This window comes from Pavona decussata, unplaced genomic scaffold (genome assembly GCF_977016875.1).
Source record: "Pavona decussata unplaced genomic scaffold, jaPavDecu1.1 SCAFFOLD_105, whole genome shotgun sequence".
Lineage (NCBI taxonomy): Eukaryota > Metazoa > Cnidaria > Anthozoa > Scleractinia > Agariciidae > Pavona > Pavona decussata.
The window spans coordinates 86,473-111,437 of record NW_028145519.1 but is presented as its reverse complement, the minus strand read 5'-3'; the positions used below and the strand labels follow the sequence as shown (position 1 = coordinate 111,437).

The following is a 24,965-nucleotide window of genomic DNA, read 5'->3' as shown; positions in this document are numbered from 1 at the left end:
AGTTATTTGGATTTGTGCTGCCGACTTTTTTGCTGTTGTTTTTTTGTTGCTGTTGCTTTTATTTATTTATTTTTTTTTTTTTGGCATCGTCCGAAAAAACGATTACATTGCTTGCTGTTAAGTACAGTACTTGCTGTCTCAGGTAAGTTGATCCTAAACGAAAGATCCTTCATTGGTGGCTAACAGCAAAAATTCGCTCCGCTAACGATAAAAATGTGACAAAATAATTGATAACGTTTAATCTGATTGAGACCTATGCTTTATATAAGCCGATTATTGAGGCAGCTCATGCTTTACGCACGCACTTATAGTTCATCCAGCTTTGAGACCAGTATAATCTTCAATGAATCTACTACAAAAAAGTGTCATTTTTTCCCTCCAAAATAGCACTACTTTTCCTGACCGTCGCGATTCCTTCCCACACTATCCCGCAGTTGTTAAAAATAGTGACTGTGTTGATGTCTATATCTTTAAAATAGCACTTCGCAGCCGTCAAGGTATTGTTCGGGAAAGGCTAAATTTGGGTGGCGACGCCGAGAGAATCTGTTGCGGCCGTGAGGAGAATGTCGTGGAGACAAATTGGTCTCCGCCTTTTTCTACCACCTCCCAACCACCCCTGTTAAGACTCTTGGAAGTTTACGGTAAACACCAAAAAAAAAAACCAGAAGTTCCCGACATAAAAGTAAGTGATGTTTTTTCTCTTTTTTTACAGTGAAAATCAAAGAACATGCCACCATGAATGTCACACTGCCATAAATCGTTGTTACCTCAACTAAATCTATTCGGAAAATTGACATTTCTTATCAGATAAATCCCATACAAACCTTGAGCTATGGCCTAATAATCCCCACAGGCGGATAGGCTTAGGACGCATAAGTGCTGAATTTCGGTGTTAATCTTTTTACAGGCGTGATTTAGAGCAACGCGGTCGCTTACACTTATCCCGTGAATCTTGAATCACAAGAGTGTTCCAGAATTCCGGAGCTGTAAGAATAATCCCAAATATGACAGCATTCCAGAAGACAGTGCTAAGTTACATCTTTTGTAGCAAAAAAAACCCCTGATATCCTACTATGAATTTTACTATGGTGTGCAATGCGGTACTTTAATAAGTTTTGACAGGATTAACGATTGGCGAGGAACACACAAGCCGCGCTTCCTTCAGCACGCGCGTGTGCCGTATTTCCTGATAGGAAATATTAAGGCGATATTAGCCCACAAGCAAACAGAATGATGTTTGTAACTGTAAACGACTTCTTGAAGAACGACGAAAACAAGCCGAAGTGCACGCTATTTTGTGAGGGAGGTGTCGGATGTGACTTCCTACTTCCCATAAAAAGACGTTTAATTCTAGGGCTTCGTTCTACAAAAGTTCTCTCAAGCTTGTAAGGCCGTTTTTGAAAGGCGGAGGATAAGCTTCATGTCGCTTTGTTGGCAGCTAACGGTAAAATTTATCTTAATCAGTTCGCTCAAAGGAAATAGTGGGCGGTTAAAACTGTTTTATGACACTTAAACTCATTAAGAGCTTTCTTAAAATTGAGCTTATTATTAAGAGTAGCGACCTCTAATGTTCTCAGCTTATCCTTGGACACGCATCCAAGTTATTTCCCTTTGAACAAATTAAACGTTCAGTGGCAAAGTAGTCTAGGTTTCCGTTCTGAAAAGGACGCCTTTTTTATTTCAGACAGTGGCTCCTATTGCACACTGACCTAATAAACTGATCATGATGGATTGTACTTGTTTAATTGTTCATTAGTTTGGTTGAAAATCTCAGTGTTCGCCTCACATTTTCCAACTTGTGAAGAAAAACTAGACTTTTCTAAGGCCGGATGTCACCTTACACTTTAAAACTAGTTCCTTTTGTTTTCGGAAGGGTAAATATGTCGACGTCGTTGAAGTGCAAACCAGCTTACTTTTTGTTGTTGTTGTTGTTGTTGTTGTTGTTGTTGTTGTTGTTGTTGTTGGAAGCATCTGGGAAATTCTGGGAATGAGATTTCATCCCCTAAAATGTTTTGGAACCTCCGGAACAGATCAAACTGCGCTGGCTGTTTTAAATGGCCTAACAAAATCTGGAAAAATCAGGAAACAACAGTTTCAGGATTTGAGTGCCCTTGGCTAGATGGAACGAGGCATTTACCCTCTAATTTCTTGTTTTTATCGAATACTTTGATATTTGCATGCTAAATCGTATAATACACTGTGAAACAACCACTGGTGGAATCTTTCAAGGCCACGATGCGTCCCACGGTCGCACTATTTTATTCTTCACTTAAAAGGGCAGTATGTTTTGCAGTCTTTAATTAGAATTAGAAGAAATGTCATTCGCAATACTGATAAAACGCTTGTGTTTATCAGTCGAACTCTGGGATTTCGATAAACTTAAGCTAGCATCATCCTTGTTAACAACGCTCAATCTTGTCTCATCCAGTCTAAGACACTCCTCAAATTGCGTCAATTTGGCGTTTTTGTTATCTTAAGACATCGCACCTTCGTTGTAGACTTCTTGTTTCAAATCGTAGCAAGCTTGCAGCTAAGCTCCCTCGATTTTAAACAAGTCTCAGTATCTCCAACGTGATACTTTGCTTGGCAACAACATCAAGAATTCAGTTGGTGAAAAAGATTTTAACGTTTTTCGATGATATTGTCCATCGGATGAAAAAATTTTTTCACTGCTTCCCTATGATGAGTGTCATTTCACCTCTAACTAAGTGTTAACGAAACTGTATAATGGCTCCAAAATTATCACAATGCTCGTACAACAGGTAGAGGTAAAAAAATTAACTGCTTCAATGCCGTTTTTCTGAATGACTTCCGCCAAACCTACTAGAACAATCCCAGGTAGCTGATTGGACCGAAAGGAATGATTGAGTAGACGGATCAGGATTCAGGCGCCCATGACGATCACAGATGAGCTCCTGACGGACGTATTTCAGTGCATACAAGCTAAACCCTACCATTAATCAATTATTATTAAGTCTCCAAAGCGTCGACAATCTTTGCCAACTTAGGTTTTATCCTAATTTTCGTCGCATAACTTAACCAAGCCTCTTTAACCTGCTAAAGACATTGAGCCATGCCTAATTTATCAAAGGTATTTTCCAGTATAGCAAGTTAAAAATTTATTAAATTATCTTTGTTTTGTCACTGATGGACCAGACCAATTTTACAAAACTTTGTCACTTGGACCCTGTTCTCATGACCGAGCTACAGAACGTATTGATGACATCCTCTGCCCTGGCCTTGTCTGTCTTCTAGTAGTTCGATCATGGGCAAGAGTCTTCACTTGAATGCCGTATGTGTACACTTAATTATGGGACGAAGAGGACCAACAAATGAATGAAGCTTGCCGCCACCAAATGGTTGTTTTAGACATTCTACTGTTAAAATAAGTCTATAAACGTAGATTTTCCATGATTTTAAAATATTTCTGCATGGAACTATGAGATGGCACAATGTCACTTTGTTATCTTAATAAGCGGCTATGTGTAGGGAATTCAATATAATCAATATAGAATGATTATCCCCTCTTCTCCATGTGTATTGCGGATGCTGTGGGGAATTAATCTTAACCATGGCGGTAAAAGGAGACCTGTCTGACAGGAAGAGGTCGAAATTTGGTGAAGTTTGGTCAGACATGGTGAACCCGAGTGGGAGGGGTCGTCCCTGTACAATAAGCTATTTGGTTTCTCATTAAGCAGTTTTGGTTTCAAATTGGAACTGGGTAAACATTTTTCATCATTTTGACCTGAAACTGGAGATGTTGTCCCTAATATTAAACACTTTTAACGTACAAGAAGGCAGCGATACCGGGGTTAGATCTGTAAAAGTTTATGAAGCATCACTGACATATTTTAGTCAAATTGGAACTGGGTAAACATTTTTCATCATTTTGACCTGAAACTGGAGATGTTGTCCCTAATATTAAACACTTTTAACGTACAAGAAGGCAGCGATACTGGGGTTAGATCTGTAAAAGTTTATGAAGCATCACTGACATATTTTAGTCTCAGATGGGCCTTGGGGTTTCGAACCGCGTGGACCCAATTATCCCAGTTTGGACAATTTGGTGTGATATAAGGCGAGGCCGTTCGAGAACATCGAGAAACTCAACGAACGTTCCATGGCCATGGAATTATCCGTCTCCTTCACCACTCGAACTGTAGGATAAGCCACATTCACAATAGCTAGTAAAGCCATGAATAGCTACTCAACAGGAGACAATCCGCATGTGTTTATCACTGATCAAGGAGACTTGTGAGAGTTATCACAGATTAATTAACCAATGCTGATATAAACACCTGGCCGACAGCTGTTCTTGACAACATAGTGTCGCAATTGATAGATCCACTACATTTTTTTTTTCATTCTTGGCCAGATGTACACATTCAACTCACCGAGTTAATTCTCTAGTCGTGCAATGTGGTTCTAATTTTTGATCTTGTGGATGAAATTCACTCTCCTGTGTTGCTGTTGATTATGTTGTACCGTCGTTCTGACTTTTCAGTTTTTATATGAAATCCTTAAGTAAGAACCATTCAGCCATTGAGTTCCAGTATAGACATTTAGCCAGGCCGAGAAGTTCTGATAAACAGAATTTTATGTCTTGTTGTCATTTCCTTTATTCTCATTCCCCGTATATCTGAGTAAAAAGAAACTTTTTAAGAGACCTTTATTCATTGGATAATGCAATTCCATAATTATGATTGGCTTAGCGGCCAGACTGTTCAAGGTGGTCATCGAGATGTCAGCCATTATACCCCTGAAAAGAGAAACAGCAGCCATTAATAGTCTTTTTGGCCATTCTTTCAAAATGAAATCAGCAAGATCTAACAATATTTCCCAGTTGTTTTAATAAAATAATTATTCTACTCGCCGTTGTTGGATATGAGATAATTTTAGTCATCTTTGCGTTACACGCCTCGTTGGCTATCCATCATCTCATCCAAGGTGCGCTCGTGGGATAATTGTTTTAACTGATCGATCACAGTCAAGAAATGCTCAATCACGGATTTCATCAATGAGTAGTCACACTTAAGACTCACTAGAGAGCTACTTTGTATGGCATAATATACAGTACCATATCAGTAAAATTAATACTTATAAGCCTTTCATGTGACTGTCTAGGATTGTTACATCTTGGCTTTTCACACAAGAACCAAAAGTTAACACCATATACCGCGACAAAGGTCTGACTGTGGGAGAGTGAGTGTAAGGTGGTCGATGGGATCGGCGTCTTTTCTCCCGTAAGCATGCATTATTAATTCTTCAAATTAACTGCATATCATTTTGATTCTAGATGATCAATTTCATCGGTATTGCGGCAAGGCATCGTAGTTTGACCATTTTTGGTTTCCTGGGAGTTTATAGTAGTCGTATAACACCTGTTTTAATTCAGCAAAACGTTTCAGCTTTCCTGCGATTAATCAAAAACCACCGTGTGATGCAACACGCTCCCAAATAAAACTGGCACATATCTGATTCCAGAATTTTGATTGGTTTAGCGGTCATAGTTTTTCAGCCATGACACCATGCCCGAGAAATAGCGGTCATTAAATCACCATCACTGGTCTTTCTTACAAAATGAAATCAGCAATAGTTGTTGGTTGTTTTTAATTAACAATTATTCGCTTGTTGCATATGAAATGATAGATAGCCAACTCCGCATTCCTCATGTGAAATCCCCCAGTTTTCAAACTAGGGACGAGTCACTTGGAGTAGCTGAAAACTTTTTCTTCAAGATTTTGATGTTGGATCATACTTGTCGAAAGGAGGTGCCAGAAAACATTAACTGAGTCCAACGCGAGCTTTCTTATCATCTGCTAGAATATTTGAAGGATAAAGAATTAAACCTCTATTTGGTTTTCAAAATATGAACGGATATTTGTCCTTAGACATCATCGGTGACTGGAGGCTCGCATCATCCTCACACTTCGCTCTTGGAAAACTGCTGGGCTTCTTGGAACTGCTCATGTTTGCCAATAAATATACTCTTTCTCCTTGGCAACTTTTAATTACACAAGAGAAAAAAAAGTATTTTAATGAACTGGAGACCATCGCAGCTAGCTACGGAACTTGAGAAGTTGCCAAAAGAAAGCCAGGAAAAAAATTCAGCCGGGCTCAAACGGGACCTCTGCGATATTGGTGCAGTGTTCTACCGACTGAGCTATCAAGCCAACTGGGAGCTGGTCATATTGTGAGCTCGTAATAAACCCTGGGGGATGGAAAATGAGAATGAGTATATGGAATGTCATATAATTGAACTGCGGGTGAAAGATTTTGTAAACACATGGAAGATCTTCGCAATTATCGCCGAAACCTGAGTAGCTGCGAAAAGAAAGCCTGAAAAAAAAAATCAGCTTTGAACGAGTTCGAACCCACGATCTCCGTGATACTGGTGCTGAGCCGACTGGGAGCTGACCATATTGTGAGTTCGTATTAAGCCCTGGAGGATGGAAAAGGAGAGTAAAAATATGGAAAATCACATATTTGAACTGAGGAACTAGGAAGCGTGTTGTAGGCGTTACGATTATGGTGAGCAGCGACAACTAGTGCACGAACGAAAGATATTCGCTTGCACTGCAACTTTCTTTTGTGTGCTCCCCACCTTTTGAACCTCTGGAACAGGTTTATAACTGCGGATGAAAGTTTTAAGGGCATTTAGTTCATTTGATTTGGTTTGATTTTATTAGCTTTGCCAAAAAAAAAAGGAAAAAATAGTTACAGTTACATGACATTTAAGAGGAGTTTGGAGGGTGACCGCAACAGCGTGGAGCCAATCACTGCGCGCTCATGGAAGACCATCGCACGCGCAGCACTGATCTACGCAACTTGAGTAAAGCTTCAAAAACTTACAATTTAGGCTTGAACGGAATTTGAATCCATGACCTCCACGTAAAGTCTCAAAATATATGAAGGCCTTTAAGACTGTAATATGTCAGGGCTGTTAAAAGTATATCGTGAGGTGATAGAATCAGTTCTTCTTAGTGTAAATCCTGGTGTAAATCAAAGCTGCTCGCCAGGTTTTCAGTTTGTGTTGCCATTTGACCTTGTTGACAATGATGTAAAATTAATTACGGTGACGGCAATGATTTTGTGTCTGATAACAGATTAAATTAGCTCCAAAAATATAAAATAAATTAAGTTGATTGTTTCAATGTGAATATTCATAAGGTCCCGACCATAATTGTTCCCAGGCTAGGACGTACCTTCAGGTCCAATGAGAAATTAATTTAAACTTAATTTTTTTTATTTGTTTATTTCTCTTTACATCATTGCTTAGAAGACAACAAATCGTTGTTTGAGTGGATGCCGTCTGATGCCGTCGAGTAGCTTTTCATTCATTTTAATATGATCAAAAATTGTAGTTTATAGCTCTGCGGCTGGAGTCGAGACGTGCTAATTATAAGTGCTCGTTGTCAGCTAATCCTGGCAGCGTGCATGTCCGACAACTGCGCTCAATTGAACCCTTCACAGGATCGGTTTGGTTAAATTAAAACTGCAAAACTTCTTCTTCTCGTCAAAAACGACTAAGGCATGAAAGCATCCGAAAAAACTGCTTCAGAGCTTTCACTTGAATGGTCATTGGATTAGGAGGTACGGTAGCCTCCCACGCAGTCGTTTGTAGGGGACGTGTATTACCTCCCCACAGGAGGTAAGACGAGGAACCCGGTTAATACAGACACCAAGGCCAAGGGGACATGCCAAAGTGTCCGTGCTATCAGAAAAAACGTCACGGACAGGCGGACACATGTTTTATCGATACAAAGACTGAAGCAGACAAACGTTGTTTAATTTCTAAACTGTACGCCTGTAACTGTAACCTTTCTTGCGGTCATATATCATATAGTCTCCCAATTACTTATTGTTTTTGAAACACGACAACGGAATCAAGGTCGTATCAGCATCAGCTTCCGCTCGGAGGCTGATGCTGATAGCGGCAAGCAAAGGACGTCAAAGAGGAAGAAGGGGAGAACTGACTTTTGTGTAGTAGTAGGCAGAAAACTTTAGTTAAGACTTCAGTCAAGGGTTAAACACCGGAAGAAAGGCAGACTGATCAAACATTAGGCACACTGTTTTGCTACTGTTTCTTTTTTTATAATAAAATCGTATTAACCCGTAGAAATATGTCATAATTTTGACCGCGTACATTGTCTACAATACCAAGATTTCAAATGCTACTGAATATTTTACATTTTATGCCTTAATATGCTGTAGTCAAAATTTTGTTTTCTGTTCTGTATGTAATGTTATCACCATTTTAATATAGTTTTATACTGTAATCAGTTATTTTCAAACGACCCCACAAGCTCTGAGCTTTAAACCCCATCATGTTTAAATAAAGGATATGTATGTATATGTATAAGCATAGGTGAATGAAAATAGACCGTGCGTACATAGTCTAGATAACCAGTGTCCGTAAAGCGGGGTTGACGACGTATGAGAGTTTGTCACTCGGGACACAGAAAAGTGTCTGCTGTCCGTATTAACTGGTGTCCGTATTAGCGGCTTAATTTTAGAGAAAATAGATATGAGCTTTTCGTCGGGACAAACGAAACTGTCCGTAATATCCCGGTGTCCGTATTAAGCGGGTGTCCGTAGATCGGGGTTCCACTGTACAAAGTCTACGAGGATTCTACCCACACTCGCTTTACTATCCCTGAGGAAAAATAATGGAGGCACATTGTACAGCACCCGTAAACAGCTTCATCACAAGACAGTACTCTCAGGAGGTCTTACTGATGAATGACCACACCTTTGAATTTCATCTACCTCGCAGTACAACATAACAAACATTAGCACTTTTGTTTGAATGCTTGCACTTAACACCCTATGCAGCATAATGACGGAGAACCACGAAAACTAACTGTTCTGTAGCTTTCATTTGAATAGTTAGCTTCAAGATTTCGTTCGTGGATTGAAAAGTTAGAACCACCTTAGTCTGCAGCATCATAAACACCGGGCAACACAGGAACTCTCAACTGCATAAATGACTCAAGTCTAGACACTTGCAGCCCCCATATCCATCTACATTCTCTTTACTCTTCTTCATACATTTCTTAGGGCACTAGTAGGGAGAATTTGTTTAAACATCAGGACATTTTGTTTTTTGTGATCAGTTCTCTTATTCTCGTCACCTATAGGTTTGCTTAAGCAGTGATATTGTGAAGAGAAATTATAGAGTACGCTGGGCATCACTGGGGGCTTGGACATGAGCTTACACGGAAAAGCGGTTGTAAAAAGTAACGGTTTCGTTTATAAACTAAACGCTAAAAAACGAGAATTGACTACGTTGTTTAGGTGATAACTGAACTTGGACAAGATTTATCTTTAAGATTTCTGAACCCTTCGCAGGAGACAAATTGAATTTTATATCAAATTGCATTAGAACGTGCTTTGCAATGGTATGTAGCTTTTAAATTTATGATAAAGTTTATTTGTATTTACATTTTTTTGGTGAAACTTTATCACCAACTATCGTGCCGCAAAGCAACTCCTTTAATACCTTTTGTTTCCGATAAGAGACTAGAATCATAAACACCACCGAATACCTGAGAAATATTTGGCAAGGGATACGTTCCTGAAATCGTACCAAAAATTACTGTATGTACACATGTGGCCGTGGGTAATAAATCATAAAACCACAGGATAAATTAAGAACCAATCAAAAGGAAACGCTAGCGCTTGCTAACGCAACATGTGACCGCTTAAAGCACGTCGCCAGAGTAGTTCGCAAACTCTTAACGAGCTCATAGCTGCCGCGATTGGCTAATTCTGCGCTCCCCGAAACCATAGAACCGGGAAAGCGATAAAATGTAATGTTGTTTACGATCACTGATCTCCAAACCACGCAGAGAATAGAAAGCAATACGGGGCCGGGGATGTATTAATTTCACGACCTATCGCGACCTTCGCTGACAGCTCAATATATATAAGCTATCAAGACAGATTCCCGAACCAGTTCGTCAGAGTACCGAGTTAGCGCGTGTCTCGTTGAAGTGTCCGGCTGTCTGACATGGGTGAAGACAAGAAGAGTTTTCCTCGTTCGTACAAAACATGGCTCTGCAACGCTGCAATTTTTGCTTTGATCTGCGCAGCGTTTGCCGCTGGAATTATCGTAGGGCCGCTGGTGTCCTCGCGAGAAAGAGATGACGTGAAAGACGAAGTTCGCTGCAGTCCAGATGAAGCCGCATGGACAAAGCAAAACTTCAAGTCTAAATGCGTTTCGCTAAAGGATCTCACGACCTTTATGAGCGATTGGAGTCAATCTCTAGACGAGTTGATTGAGGCAAAGCTGGTAAACGTCTCTAGACAAAAAATCAACCCCGCCATACGGAAACTGTTAAGAGCCAAGGATGCTGCAACGAAGAAAGGATTACGAGGTACTATTACATTTCTTGTTTGTTCTTACAAAAGTAACGCATAGTTTCAAGTGTTTTTAAAAGCTTTAGTTATCTTAGCAAACACGGTGGGTTTTATTTACCTTCTAACTGATGAACAGGCCTTTTGGTAGCGCGTAGTTCATGTACAAGCTTTGTGCAAATTTCGTTGACGTTTAATTACCTTAAATTCTCCCAATCCCTTGTTTTCATATATTTAAGCTTTTCCTTTCATGTCATAAAAAAGATTTATACTTTTGAGTCTGTGGATTAAACTCTAAAGTTGCTTCATGCAAATGAAAGCTTTCGTTTAGTTCTTTTTGTAGCACCCCTTTGTTATTTCGATTTAGTCCCAAAAGAAATGGTTCAAAAAATTCTATTTTCCCTTTGCGCTCATTAAATTAAGACCAGTGTTTTTTGCTCAATGGCGCCTTCCACGTTCTGTTTCGTAAATACGCTGTTAAATGTCCTATTCATTGAAGTTTAAGCATTGGACTTAAGAATACCAAAAGTTCAACTGTCAAGAAGCCATCAGATGGAACCTTATTTATCTTCCGTTTTGCTTCTTAGCGCTAATCTGTTTGGCTTTTTTGCATTCCAGCAGATAAAGCGAGTCAAAAGAAAACGGGTAACTCCAACTGGGTTAAAAAGTGCGCCGGAAATGCCCTGTCATGTTAAGTTGAGCGTGAATCTTTTTTTCTGGAACTTATCGCAGCGTTTTTTCTTCTCATTAAGTACACCGGTGAATGCGAACTGTGATTTCGTGAGAAAATGTGAATGCGTTTCCTCCACGCTGACTTAATGTCATCGGGAGTCGATGGGAAACAAATCACTCGGGTGGAACGCACGAAACAACCTTATAGGTATTAAAACATTAATACGCTTTTCGTTCATTGCCTTGAAAGTTTGCGTAACCTTTATCCCCAAACATAAGCTAACGAGTTCTACTAAACAGGTTTTTATAATTTGCACTCGGTAATCTAAATCGAGATATCTCAGGGAAACCAAGTCGCGACAAAGTTCTTGATACGTAAACTACCGCAAATCACTGATATTTCCATGCCATCAAAAATATCCCAAGGAAAAAATGAAATTACTTGGCATAGAAGTTTACAACTCTCTAACGAATCGAAACATGTTTGAGTAGAGATTCCCACAGAACGGTTAGCAAAAAACATCTGCGACGATGTATTAACTTCAATTGACTATGCGGAACGCAGTAATGACAGCCCCTGTAACCAATCTATTCGAGACCAAAAATAGCTGGCGTTGGTATTGATGTATAGTAATTGTTTATCCAATTCGTTTCTTATCGCTTTACCCTCATATCTCGGCCGACTATTTGTTTTCATCCGTTGAGCGATTAAATAGTCACGTTCGCCGGAGCCTATCTAGAGCCTTCCAAATTAAGCCTTGGAAAGTGAGAGATAGCTCTCAGAGACATATTTTGGAGAGGAAGTGAATTCCGCCCGTTTCTGAAACTTTTGGCCCATGCAAGGCAATTTTCATTTTGCATGTCCCCCCTCCCAAGACTTGCTAGCGTTCATTTTATACACCCCGTGTAGACAAATATATCTGAATCGCTTACTTAAAATCCAATTACCATTTTGTGGTTACTTTGATTTTCCCTCCGGTTTATTCGTTTTAAGGCCAATATCTCAATAATAAAGGGGATGTTATGCCTCATAGTCCGCTGTAACAGATCAAAGGAACCACACCACCCCTTGGAAACTTGTATCAAATCGTCCTCCCCCCATCACCCCTTCTAGCTTCTTTTCTTTCCGCTTTCCCCCCCCCCCCCCCCCTCCCGGATTACTAATCTCGGTTTAGTCGAGTTGTATATCTCCCATAAAACTTTAGGTCAAGAAAAAAAATCACTTTTCCTGTCCTGAGAACACGAAACTAAATCCAACGTGAGGAAAAGCGTAGATTCCGTATCTCAGAGTGAAGATAAACGTTGATTTCAAGCCAGTTGTAACTGTGAACCGACTCAAACAAAAACAAATCACAGGGACCCTTCGGCAGTATTTCAACATATCACGCTGTTTTCAGTTTCTCGTTTCCCCATCGCGTGGGACATGACGAATTTCTCAAGGTTAAATTGCTTTGAAGGTGGCCCTTTAACCCCTTAATCAGAGGACCGGAGACAAGATTGATCCCTTTTATTTTTTCATCTAAAATTTCGATTTAGAAAAAACTGCAAAAAGAACATCGCAACTTGTAGACGCTTTCATTTGAATAGTCACGCTTTAGGATTTCATCTGTCAATCACCTCCAGCAGTATAACAGACAGCACCGTCTTAAATTAAAGTCCGTTCAGTGACTGAAATGGTCACAGATTTGAAGATTTCCTCACAGACCATCAAAACTTAGGAACGCTTTGTTCGGCATATAAATAGATGCCTAGTTAAACACGACCATGTGAATTCGTCCACAGACTCAAAAGGTAGCCGACCAAGATACCCAAACCATATTTTTTCCCGTATGCTTTTCATTTTATCTTTATCTTTAGTGCAAGTGATAAGTGGTTACAAAAATAACCGGCGATTTCTGATAAAAACCACCATTGAGAAAGAAGGTTAAATCTAAGCTTATTTGACGATATTTCGGCTGTTGGCACGATTAGTAACGCTACAAAGTAAGCCTGCGAAATTAATTGCGCGCTCGACTTTTACAAACAAATTCAATTATTCTGTCGTGTGATCTCGACGGATGGATCATGGAAATGATTCTCTGCCGCTCTGTCAATCATCAACCGCAGCTTGTTATCGCTGGAAGCGTGCTCTATTTATCGCGTGATGTCAGAAATCAATGAACAATAAGTTATCGCCACTTTGCGCGCGTCATTCAATCGTCGTGCCCCAGAGGGAAAATGCGCACGCAATCACCCACAAAGCACGCACGCACGCACGCATGCACGGAAATATCCTGAATATCATTCTTGTTAAATATTACGAACCAAATAGCAACACTGTATATATAAAAGTGCTGCTCGGCATCTTTCATTTGACTGGTCTCATCCAGAGACTCATAAGTATAACTCCATGAACCACGTCTATCAGTCGTCCCTGGGAGCGAGATTGCCACAAAACATGTAGCTTTCTGTTGAAATCACTGTCAGCCTTAAACGTTTCTCCCCCAGAGTCAAACATGAACCCGCATTGTTTAACAATAAACAGAGGAACATGACATGCAAGCTTTTCTTTGGACGGCTTGCTCACCCAATTAAGTCACCCAGCTCCGGACGGTCTTAGCGACAATCCTTCAGATCCTTGAAGCTGTAGTGGAAGATGTGACCTTTGTTTATATTCTATTTCTAAAACGATCAAAGTACAGTGACTGCGCACGATCGTTTTCCACGCTCAAGTTTGAAATTGCTAGACCGTTAATAACTGCAGTCTTCATATACAAAATCTTTGAGCCGAAAACTAGTTTAGGGGCCTACGAAATGCGCCCAGGGGCCCGTTTCCCGAAAGTCCCGGTAACTTACCGGGCCCGATAAGTATATTTTTAAATGTCTTTTTGCCGATTGCACAGTTATTACGGACATGGTACGTGGCCAATGTTTTCATAAAAATAATAAGATTAAAAAATTTGGTATTCAAAGCGAACAAAAATTGACTTCTGTTAAAGGGGAACTCCGGGGTAAAAATGAAGTTATTTTGGATGTTTGGCCTTGGAACCATGTTTCAATTTTTGATAATTTTATTTACTAATAGTTTCTTACAGCTCAGATATTTTACCTGAAAGACGACCAAAAAATGCGAATGGAACGCCGCCATCTTGGAGAAAATGGGCCGCGTTACAGTGGTCAGCAGTAAGTTATGACGTAGAATCGTCAAAGCATTTTCGCGGGTTTATGGAAATCTATAAACACGCAGCTAGAACTGTCTAAAAAATCGTTTTGCTCTCTCTATTTCGAATTTCGCCCTTTGACAAGCTAATCGATTTCATCTAAAAGATGGTGAGCTGTTGTGTACCTGATTATAAGAATCATTCAGAGAATACAAAGAAGGCCGGAGACAAGGTCACTTACCCCAGTATCCCACTGGACCACCGTACGAATGCATGGCTGGAACGAATAAGGCGGAAAATATGCCTCCCCTCGAACACAGCTATGTTTGCAGCGACCATTTCGAGCCGAGCTGTTAAGTTACCGACCTCCGGTAACAGTTAATGGGGGGAAACTTGACGGACGATGCTATACCGTCCCGGTTTTCTTATGGCCCGCCACGATTATCGAGGAACGTCGCCTTGAACGTGAACGCCATCAAGAAGTGAGCGCTTTACTCTTTCAGCTTTTGCTATAATTTACTTTGATTTCACTTTATATACCTGTCGAATTTAGATAGTATTTACAATTCCGATTTACAGGCGGACTTTTCCATCGCGCGCGGGAATCAGTCCGATATAATATTTATTTGTTTACAAAAATATCGTACGACCTCAAAGCAAATCGTAGCCTGCGAAAACAGCCGTCGCTCATTGCAACCGCTTGTCGCGTTTGCCAGGAGAAAACATTACTGACGTTGTAATCATTCTCTAGTCTATAAGTGTACTTATTCCTTGCAGCTATTACTGATATTAACTAAAATAAAATATTGAGTATGTAACTGATTACAATTGTAGTTTACTCTCGTTCGTAACGAAATAGTCGAAATAACATTGCACTTTTAATATTAATGTCGATACTTCAATTTCACTTAGCATTAGAGGTGGTGGATTTGAACACCAAACTTCTCAAGGATGTCATAGCAACATGAAAATTAGTACCAAATCTTTTTATATCAGATTAACTGAACATGTACTAATATATTTCATTTTCAAAACGTTTCGGTGTTGGATCATTCATCCGCATAAGGGAAGCCTTCAAATGCAAACTCTTCCTATGGCCCAGGTGGAGGATGGAACCTCTTAATACACATAACCGCACAGGATGGCAGGACAACCCCAATTTCTTTTCCTAAAATTCCCCAGCACCATCTGGCCAACTGCCTGTAAGCAATGTGTCTGAAAAGTTTGTGTTCTGGCCCTTCATAAGGATCTTTATTTTGCTGTTTATACTGAAACCACGCTGTCTGCAGAACCCATCTATTACTACGTACTGGATGAAACCCAGGGTGCTGGGTAATGCATGTGGGTTCTTCATTGCATTCGCCACAAGTAACAGCCTCAGTCAGTTTACTTTTTACTTGCTCGATTTATTGGCAACATTTGCAAGCCTCCGCTCTTCCCATTATCTGGTAATTCTCACATGCACACCACATAAGCTCTGAAATATCATTTTCACTACATAACTTATGTAAACAACATACGAGCGATTTATATTGAATTGTAGAGAAACGTAATGACAGTGAATTGAAATAACAACGAAACATAGCAACTATTGCAAAACAAGTCTTCTTCTATTTTTAAAGTATTCCACAGTAGCAAAGTCCGAATTGATGCCCTGACTGAGTAAGAAAATCCTGATCGTATGCTAGAGACTTATAAATTTATATTTTCCTTTGTGCTGGTGGAAGTTTTAAAATAAACGGAACTACGCCGGCCTGTAAAGCGGTGAAATCGATAGAACATCCAAGCGGCTAGAGAAGCTTGTACAGCCTCACGAACGAATTTCCCCATAAACAGATTGCAAACAAATTTATTCCGCGTGTTTGCTATTTTGTGAAGTCGAACTGAATTTGGATCGACGACACTCAGAAAAGAAAATGCGTAAACAAAGATGATTGAATGCCACAGTTGTGTTAATACAACTTTATTTCTGTCCTGAATCGGCAAGTCAATGCCTGTGGAGATATTACAATAAACCAAGAGCCTACACACTACATACCAGTATGAATTTTGCAGTCGAGGGTTTGCTTCTTTGTCGCTTCCCATCGACTCATCGCCTGAACCGCCTTCAGGGTTGTTGTTCGCATCTTCCGAGTTCACTCCCGGTTCATATTGGTAAGGCTTTATGGGAAAGCTTTTTCCTCGTCGAAATTATCAGAGTCCGACCCAGAAACAGACATTACAGCAGCGATTTTGGAAGGATAAACTGTAAATCTTTGCGATGAAAAATACTGTACACAACTGGAAGACGCGCAAATATCGAATTACGTTTGACGATCTGACGTCACAAAATGGTACGCTGACCAACCTCTGAGCATGCAATCTATTTTCAAGATGGCGGCGCTCTATTTGCATTTTTTGGTCGTCTTTCAGGTTAATTATCTGAGCTGCAAGAAACTGTTTGTGAATAAAATTATCAAAAATTGAAACATGGTTCCAAGGCTAAACATCCAAAATAACTTCATTTTTACACCGGAGTTCCCCTTTAAAAAACATTTATAACCCGAGCCCGGTAGGAGCGTCGATCACGCAAGCTGGAATGAAGCTGGACAAACTGATATCGCAAAGCTTGTTTTGGACAGACGCAAAGTTAGATCCACCTTGTACGTAATACTGTATACCAAACATGAGCAAGAGTGTTTCGTCCGATTTCCAAACACCGAAAAGTCGGTTGGAAAAACGAGGCGCAGCCGAGTCTTTGAAGCCAACTTCGAGGTCAGCTTGGAAATCGGATGAGAAACTCTTTCGAGAGTTCGATATAGCTTCTCAAGCTATCAAAAAATCTTGGAGAAATTCAAAGCAAAAGTTTACCAAATTTATGATAATTTATAAGATCGAATCGGTCAAATCTCCTTCACGGTAGTGACGTTTCCTCTTTTAAATATGAATCATAAATGAGTTTGAGAGATATGATAAATACCGCAGAAAAGTACTTTTGAATGGTCACACTTTTCGATTTTTCCCTAACAGACTCAAACGTTATAACACACTGCATCTCAGACTCTAGCAAGTAACTCTATAGTGAAAGCTTTTAATGAACACACACGAGAATGTTTCACAGATACTAAATTAGCAGGAACACACCAGAAATTGCCGACTCCGGCAGCGCGGAGACCGGAACAAAAGTCCAAAAAAGTTCGCGCGGTTTAAATAGGAAGGAAATGTCACAACCACGAAATCGATCGGAAGGAAATAATTGTGGCAAATAGCGTGCGGATTTAAACCATTTATAATTTATTACATTATCGCCGCAGTGTAAGCATCAGTGAAAGCGCTTTCTATATTTAGGCCGTAAGGTATCGAGTGGTTTTCTCGAACGCTGTGAAGAAAACATACACTTCCGGTTCTGACAGTTCAGGCACGAAATCTAAAGTGTACTGTGAAATTTTGTACCTTAAAACCCAATCGATGAGCTTGGGGTACACCTTGTCGGACAGTTTAAAGTGGCCTCGTCAGGAGGTCAAGGAACTGCGCTGAAATCAAGACTAAGCACCTTTTCTTGTCCAAGAAATGCTCTTAGAAGATCTCAAATGATTTTCTTAGTCAAAGGGATGGAAAAATGTCAGCTTTTAGCGATTTTTATATCAAGACAAACGGAAGAATTAAAACAAATTAGTGCGGTTCCCATCCAGGCCGTACGTAACAAAAGGCTCATTTGTAACTTGAGAAAACTAGACGAGATTCTTTAACAAATCTGAAGCATTATTTTGGAATTTCTGTCTTCGCTTTTACGAGTAGTACTAAAAATAGGTCACTTTATAGCATGTCGAAGGCACTAAGCAACGTTCGTTTTAGGGGAGAGGGTGGGGGAATTTATTGTCTTCACTTCAGAAATTCTCCTGAAACCGTCAGGCTGCAAACTTTCTCCAAAGGCCTGTAATCGCGTTATCCGCTTTTTTCTCCCTCCATTAAAAGAGCACCCATATCTGACTAAATGGTTGGAAGGTCTTCTTATAAAAGTTAAAATGATATGGAGCTTTCAGCAAAATGTTGTAAACCTGCCGTCCTTTTGTTATGATTGCAATGATTTACCTCCGTCCACCCCGATATGACTTTCTCTGATGGGGGAAAGGGGGAGGGTGGTAAATCAAGGCTCCAGCATGAAGTTAACACTCCTCTGCCCTTTTTTTTATACCTCAAAGATATTGGAAAATTGAGCCAAGCCAAAGACAAAAGAATATCCCAGATAGGTTTTTGGTACTGTTTGTAACAGGTTGGCTCTTTCTTTTCATAGCCTATTTTGTGACCCTCTGTTGAAAATACAAACATTTTAATTTTTGCAATTCGTGGTTATGCTACAAAGATTAAAAACAAACTCAAAAATTAAGTACCACCTTTTGCATGCGGTACAATAACCAATACTTCTCAGTAGCTGTCATTTAAACGGTCTCACTTAAGGATTGGAATTTATCAAAAAAATAAAAAGTCAATGCCCCTTTGTTCTTCAGAACAGCACCACGGTGGCTTTGATTTGAATTATCACCCTTTAGGATTTCAACTGCAAACACATTTCACGGACTGTGGTAATTATAGGGTTGAAAGGAGGGTGTAGTGAATATCTATTTCTGGCGTTGTGCCTGAAACAAGGTGGCAAAATCAACACAATTTTTCGGCAGGAACTGTGATGAAGGCTACAATCGAAGTCGCCACTCGTTGCCGCGGTGCTCCATCCACTAGCGGTAGATTGGTTTTGCACAGCCGGATACGAGTTAATTGTACCTTTCAGTAGCATTGAAAACTTCATCGCAAATGGTGTTGAAAATTAGCTAGCGTGCAGTCACCCCCAGTTAAGTTTTATCGTTTTTCTTTTTACGCAGCGACAAAACCGCCAAGTACCCACTTGCGGGAGTTTGTGGTCGAGGCCTAGGAGTCCACTTTATGAAAGATGATTTCCGATGAGTTCCGATTGCCAACTTGTTCTTAAGAATTCATTTACGATAAAACACCCCGACCGGATACAATTTTAGCTTTCCTTTACATGCTATTTAAGACGCCATTCTTCTGAAAAACCCGCATGCAATGGGTGGTTTCATGAAAGTTTCCGATTTTCACTTCGCGGTTAACTCTCCAACGGAAAGTTATTATACGTGTCTCTTATTATAGATGTTTTGATGCGTAGTATTGCTGTATATTTTTGGAGTTGTCAGCTGCATTTTCACGAGTCCACCACACCAAACTAATAAGAAATTTATTACTGTTCCAACTTAAGTTTTTCTGATAAGCGGCACAGAAAACCATGTTGAAAAACTGAAACAGGGTGAGAGCCCTCAGGATAACAATCCGGATTATTACTGTACAATCTGGTGTACACTAATATCGCCTCAAAATTCGTACTCGTCGGTTTCGCACGTTGTTTAAAATGTTAAAAATGATGAAATGAGACCTTCAATCGGCTGCCAAATAATTCTAGAACGACGAGACAAAAGAAATCAACTCAATTCTTGAAAGGAACAACTCGTGATCTGTTCTAGCGCATTCTGAAAAACATTAGCCTAACATTTTTCAAGTTTCAATCCATTCCGATCCACTCTGTCTCTGGCCAGAGACACTAATCAACAGTTTTATTGCACTGGGGTGATATTAAATTTATAACAAGCTTGACAATTGTTTCGTCGCTTCTGCAGACAGACAAACATTTTTGGGTTTTGAAATGACAGCAAATTTGCGTGATACTTCCCCTTTAAATGATACCGAGCGGAGTTGGATAATAATGTCTGATTTTTTGAACTGAACCTCTTGTTTTCTGCTATTTTTTATCAGCGATGTTAACCAGGATTCTCACAAACTGGACCACGCAGTTTACACAACATATCAATGATCAGTTTAAGACAAACAAAACTGGCAGGATTACCATGGTAACAAAACAAGAACCTACAGAGAAACGAGAGCCAGACGTAATCGAGGTGGACTCAGTTGAGCCTTCGACACCAGGTAATGTGTTACGTGTGCTTAGGAAAAAGCTAACTTACATTTGTGTAATGGCGGGTGAGTGAAGTTGGTTAGCTAACTTTACCAACCCCTTGTTAGGTGCTCCTGTGAGCTTGCCTGTTCCAATCGCTCTGTATCCTCTGAATGGCGAATTCACAACCTGGGACGTCAGCGGCAGAAGCAATCCCAACGGCATTGCGCGAGGAGTCCGACTCGCCCCAGGTCCAAACGGAAAAGCCAATGGCTCGTACCAGTTCTTCGGGAGAAGCAGCAGTTACATCGAGTTTCCAAACATGGGGGCATTGAGAGCGAAGGACTCCATCACGCTACTGGCTTGGGTATATGTCAAGTCAAGGGGTGGGCCGATATTTAACTACAACCCCCTGGGGTGGGGTGTGAGTATGTGGATCGACTCGAAATACCACCTGGCCGCGAAATTCGTTGAACAAGACGACGGATGCAGGACATGTTTTGTCAGCGCTGTACCGCTAAAAAGAAATGCGTGGAATTATGTTGGAATGTCTTATGACCACGCCAGTGGTGTTGCAAAGCTCTGGGTGGACGGAAAGGTGAGCATTGGGCGAGATATCGGCACCAAGATTCATCTGTCTACTTCCAAGAGCGCCAGGATGGGAGCGAGAGCGCTGAATGATGAGGACTATTTCAACGGACGGATATCCCGGATGCAAGTCTACGACAAGGCATTGACTCAAAGTGAGATCGAGGCTGTGGCTGGACCAATCCAAGGTAAATAACTTTAATTTGTATTTCACGATTATCAAAAAGGATGAATCTGCCTGACTAGCTACCCATAAGTTGATACCGCTCAATCCACACGAGCCTTTCTGACCCCGATAATCAAGTAACTCACATCCACATCGCATTTTTGGGTTTTGTCAGCCCAATACTAGGATAGCACGAACTCTATTTATTTATTTATTTATTTATTTATTTATTTATTTATTTATTTATTTGTTTATTTTTGGTATATTTTTTTGGTCGTCTTATAGTGGGGTTTGTCAGATTTTCAGCGCGTTTATCACCTGCCAAGGAAACAACGTCACCGAAAAAAAAGTTTAAAAAATAACAAAAAAAAAGAAATAACGTCACCGCCCAATGACGCGATCATCTGATCTCTACTTACCAAAAGTCTGCCTAGTTTGATTGGCTAAGTAAGAGTATTCCTGTAAGACAAGCTGCTGTGCGTAACATGACTGACTATGTCAACAACAACAGTCCTTGATGATAAGGCCAGACAGACAAACAAGGCCACTTGATTCAAACCAAAACTCCGTTGCAAATGCAAGAGATCGATTTTTTAGTTTCTCAATTCACACAATTTCTATTTTCAGCTAGGGCTTTTCTCACCTGACAACCGTTGCTGGTGACTACCGCATTCTCAAGTCTCTCAAGTCTAAACATAAAACGAGAAGTTACCGTGCGACGCGCCTTACCGGTGGCCGCCCAACAAATTTTTTTTCAAGTTAGCCAATCAGGATACGCGAATTTGATTAACGGTCACGCCTCCTTGCAAAGTCCAACAGGCGAGTGACGCAACAACGAATTATTGAAAATTTATATGTCGTTTTGTATCTTATTAACAAGGAGGAAGATATCCTGATCGGCTAACTTGTAAAAAAAGTTTGTTGGGTGGCCACGGTAAGGCGCGTCGCACTGTAAGATCGCCACACAGTTTTAATTAATTTATTTTTTTTAAGATAACCAAAACAATAACAGAGGCGAACATTTACATGGTATAAAGTTTTCATAAAATGGATGAACTTCAGGCCTGTTTACAAGGAACTCTGGAACAGAAAAATATTTTCTTCATCGGACGTTTATAATTTTAGTAACAGTCTTGTCTTGTCAGAAAGAACTGAAACAACACAGATTTATTATTTGATCATGACGGCAGATGCTCTCTCTGACATCACAGCGCTGACTTTCGAAAATTTTTAATCTCTCCTAGTTGGCAAGTGTCCGCAAGGTTGGACGGGATATCGCTCTTCGTGTTACCTGGTGTTTAACCGGTTGACAAACCAGTGGAATCAGGCTAGACAGGTTTGTCAGGAACACGGAGGAGACCTGGTGAAGATTGGGTCGTCAGAGGAAAATCACTTCGTGTACGCACTTGCTCGTGCCAAAGCCTTCAGCGAAAGGTGGGTAAACACTTCAACAATAATGCCATTTTGAAGAAAATGTTGACCTACGAAAAAGTGGCATATTAAGGAAGCGAAGAGATACAACGGCTTGAAATACGTTATTTCCACATTTCTTTATTGTTTTAAAATTAGTAGTGTCACGGTACTCCCAGTTTCTTTGTCGACCGTTTCTTCTTACCAACTCCCTGTGGGCGTAGACAAGAGAGTTCACACAAACACACTTTATTAGCAGATTTCTCAAAGTGTCAGCTAAAACAACAAGAATACTACATCTGGCGCAACTAACTGTGAGTTTTACTTCCTTTTTTGCCCAGCAAGTCCATCCTACTTCTCTCTGCAAAGTAATGTATATAAGTAATTTTGATCGTTCGAACACCGAACTCTGTCATGCTGACGAATAACCTTTTCCGAGGTGTAAATTTTGTTTTTCTGCTTTAAAAGCATTTGTCTCCCGCAAATTAACGAAAATCAACTCAGTAAAAGAAGCAGAAGACTAAAAAATTTTGGGGACGGAATATGAAGTTGAGTTCTGGATTCTTTCCTTTTTTCAGCGGGACCTGGAACATAAATTGACAACAGATCCTCAAATCACTTCATGCTGCGCATGCGGAGAACAAAAATCCGAAACACCAATCTCGTCCCCAGAACCCGCGCACGTTTTAAACTATCGGGGGCCACACTTACTGCTTTGGTGCTGACCAAAAGGAACGCAGCTTCTTGAAACGATATTCCCTAAACACTGGTGTTGTAGAGAGCTTGACTCGTGTATTTACTCGGATTGATTAACTTATTTTTTCACCGTATTTCCATCTTCTTCCCAAGGTTCATGTGGATTGGATTATTGCGAGGCTCTTCGGATGAGAGTTTCTCGTGGATCAATGACCCCTCCCCTCCACTGTACACTCACTGGGCACTTGGCGAACCCAACAACTTCTACGGACGAGGCGAAAATTGCGGTCACATGTACATCTGGAAGAGCGAAAAGGCCAAGCAATGGAACGACGAATTGTGTGTGAACCCATCAATTGGACCAATGGTGTTCATGTGCGAGATAGAGCCAGTCCACACACTAAGAATGCTGGAATACCCGAGGCCGGTTGAAGCGAGTAATTTGATCGACGGAGAAGGATCTACTGAGGAATCAGGGTCGGGAGAAGTTTCAAGTGGATCAGAGAGCGGAAACCAGTTTGGTTTCACAGACTGAACTGAGTTGAATTTTCAAAAAGGAATAGAGTGTACATATGATGCAAATTTCGATAGATTGTAAAACTGTAGAGAAAATTATGTAGCATTGGCTTGTATTTAACTGAGGTAAGTCGTGTTATCAGTTTTCGTTTTCAGTGTACAGAATTTTCCTTCAAAACGAAAGAAGCAGCATCGTTCTCAGGCCTCAGGGCGCCTAGTAAGCGAAACGAGCTATATTTTCAGAGGCTTAGGGCCAGGCGCAAGAGAGCCAGGCGTCTTGCAGCATCTTCCCAATGATCAGCGTTCGATTTCGCGTCAAGGCAGACGTGGGACGACGCCGCACGGCTAATTCATTTACCTTTGAAAGACGATGAGGCGATAATGGGCCATGACAGGAAGAAAGAAGGATAAATTAATCACACGAATTTCGAAAAAATTATTTGGCAAACAATCTAACTGGGCGTAACCTGCGATCAGGCGTATTATTCGGTTCGCTTGGTAAACCATTCCCGCGGGAAACGAGAAACGGGAAACGAAAATTATAGCGAGCAACAAAATTAGGAGGAAAATGATGAGCGATGCTAAAAATTGGCCTGGTTGTAGGTTAAACTGCGGGCGACCTTCAGATTTTTCAACGAGATCTCAGTTCTTGAATCAAAACCTCAAACACCAAGAGAAAGTTCGCGAACAGAAAATGCATAGACGAATGATCTTCTGTCACAAAAACCTTGCACAGTTTTTCGATGAATACTCGTGATAGAGCGTATGCCGAAAAGGATAATTGAAACCCACAAATATGCGATAACGTTGGAACTTATAACTTATGTCTTAAAGCTTAAACTGAATATATTCTTGAGGAACGACTAGTACACAAACAGGGTTTGTTTGCTTTGGAAGCCTTAACTGACAAGTTGTTATTAAATGCTGTTTTATTCAATGAAGTTACTCTAAAAATAAAACAAACTAAATTACTATATTTAAGTGTCAATGTACGTATTTAGCGCAGAGCATTAAGGTTACCCGGGACCTTCAGAGGTGTCTCGCGTTTAAGCGATGTAGCGCGTCCAGTTTAAACTGTAGATACCTAAACCCCTATATCAAATTAAAGCTTATAGAGCTGACTATCAAACCATACCAAGAACTTTGAAATAAAATAAATTGTCGAATTTTTCACGACCTCTAATTGCGAGCGTCCGAATCACCTTTTTAAAGCTACAAGTCAAAGTGAATTTTGTTTTTTGCTAATTTAATTTGCTCCTCAGTTTCCAGACCCAAAGCGCTAAAAAAAACGTGTCTGCGTTTTGCCATATTCAATCGCAGTGAAACGTTATAGAGCATTTTCGAAAAAGGATGGAAAAAATGTGGAGTAATCGTACAAAAATCGCTCTCGGAGAAAAAATATTTCGAAAGAAACACGCAGACACGTTTTTGTTGTTTATATGTTAAACTAGCTACTGTCCAAATTTGAAGGCAAACGAAC

At 40.3% G+C, this 24,965-nt stretch overlaps 1 protein-coding gene across 1 annotated transcript; it reads left to right on the top strand.

The window, feature by feature from the left end:
* Window positions 1-9,947: 9,947 nt before the first annotated feature.
* On the top strand, window positions 9,948-24,461 carry LOC146471217 (uncharacterized). The gene is made up of 5 exons (XM_085120925.1): window positions 9,948-10,379; window positions 19,971-20,141; window positions 20,238-20,885; window positions 22,108-22,297; window positions 23,123-24,461. Exons 1-5 carry the CDS (start codon window positions 10,013-10,015, stop codon window positions 23,502-23,504), a joined length of 1,758 nt encoding a protein of 585 aa, XP_084977051.1. The 5' UTR covers window positions 9,948-10,012; the 3' UTR covers window positions 23,505-24,461.
* Window positions 24,462-24,965: the final 504 nt, after the last annotated feature.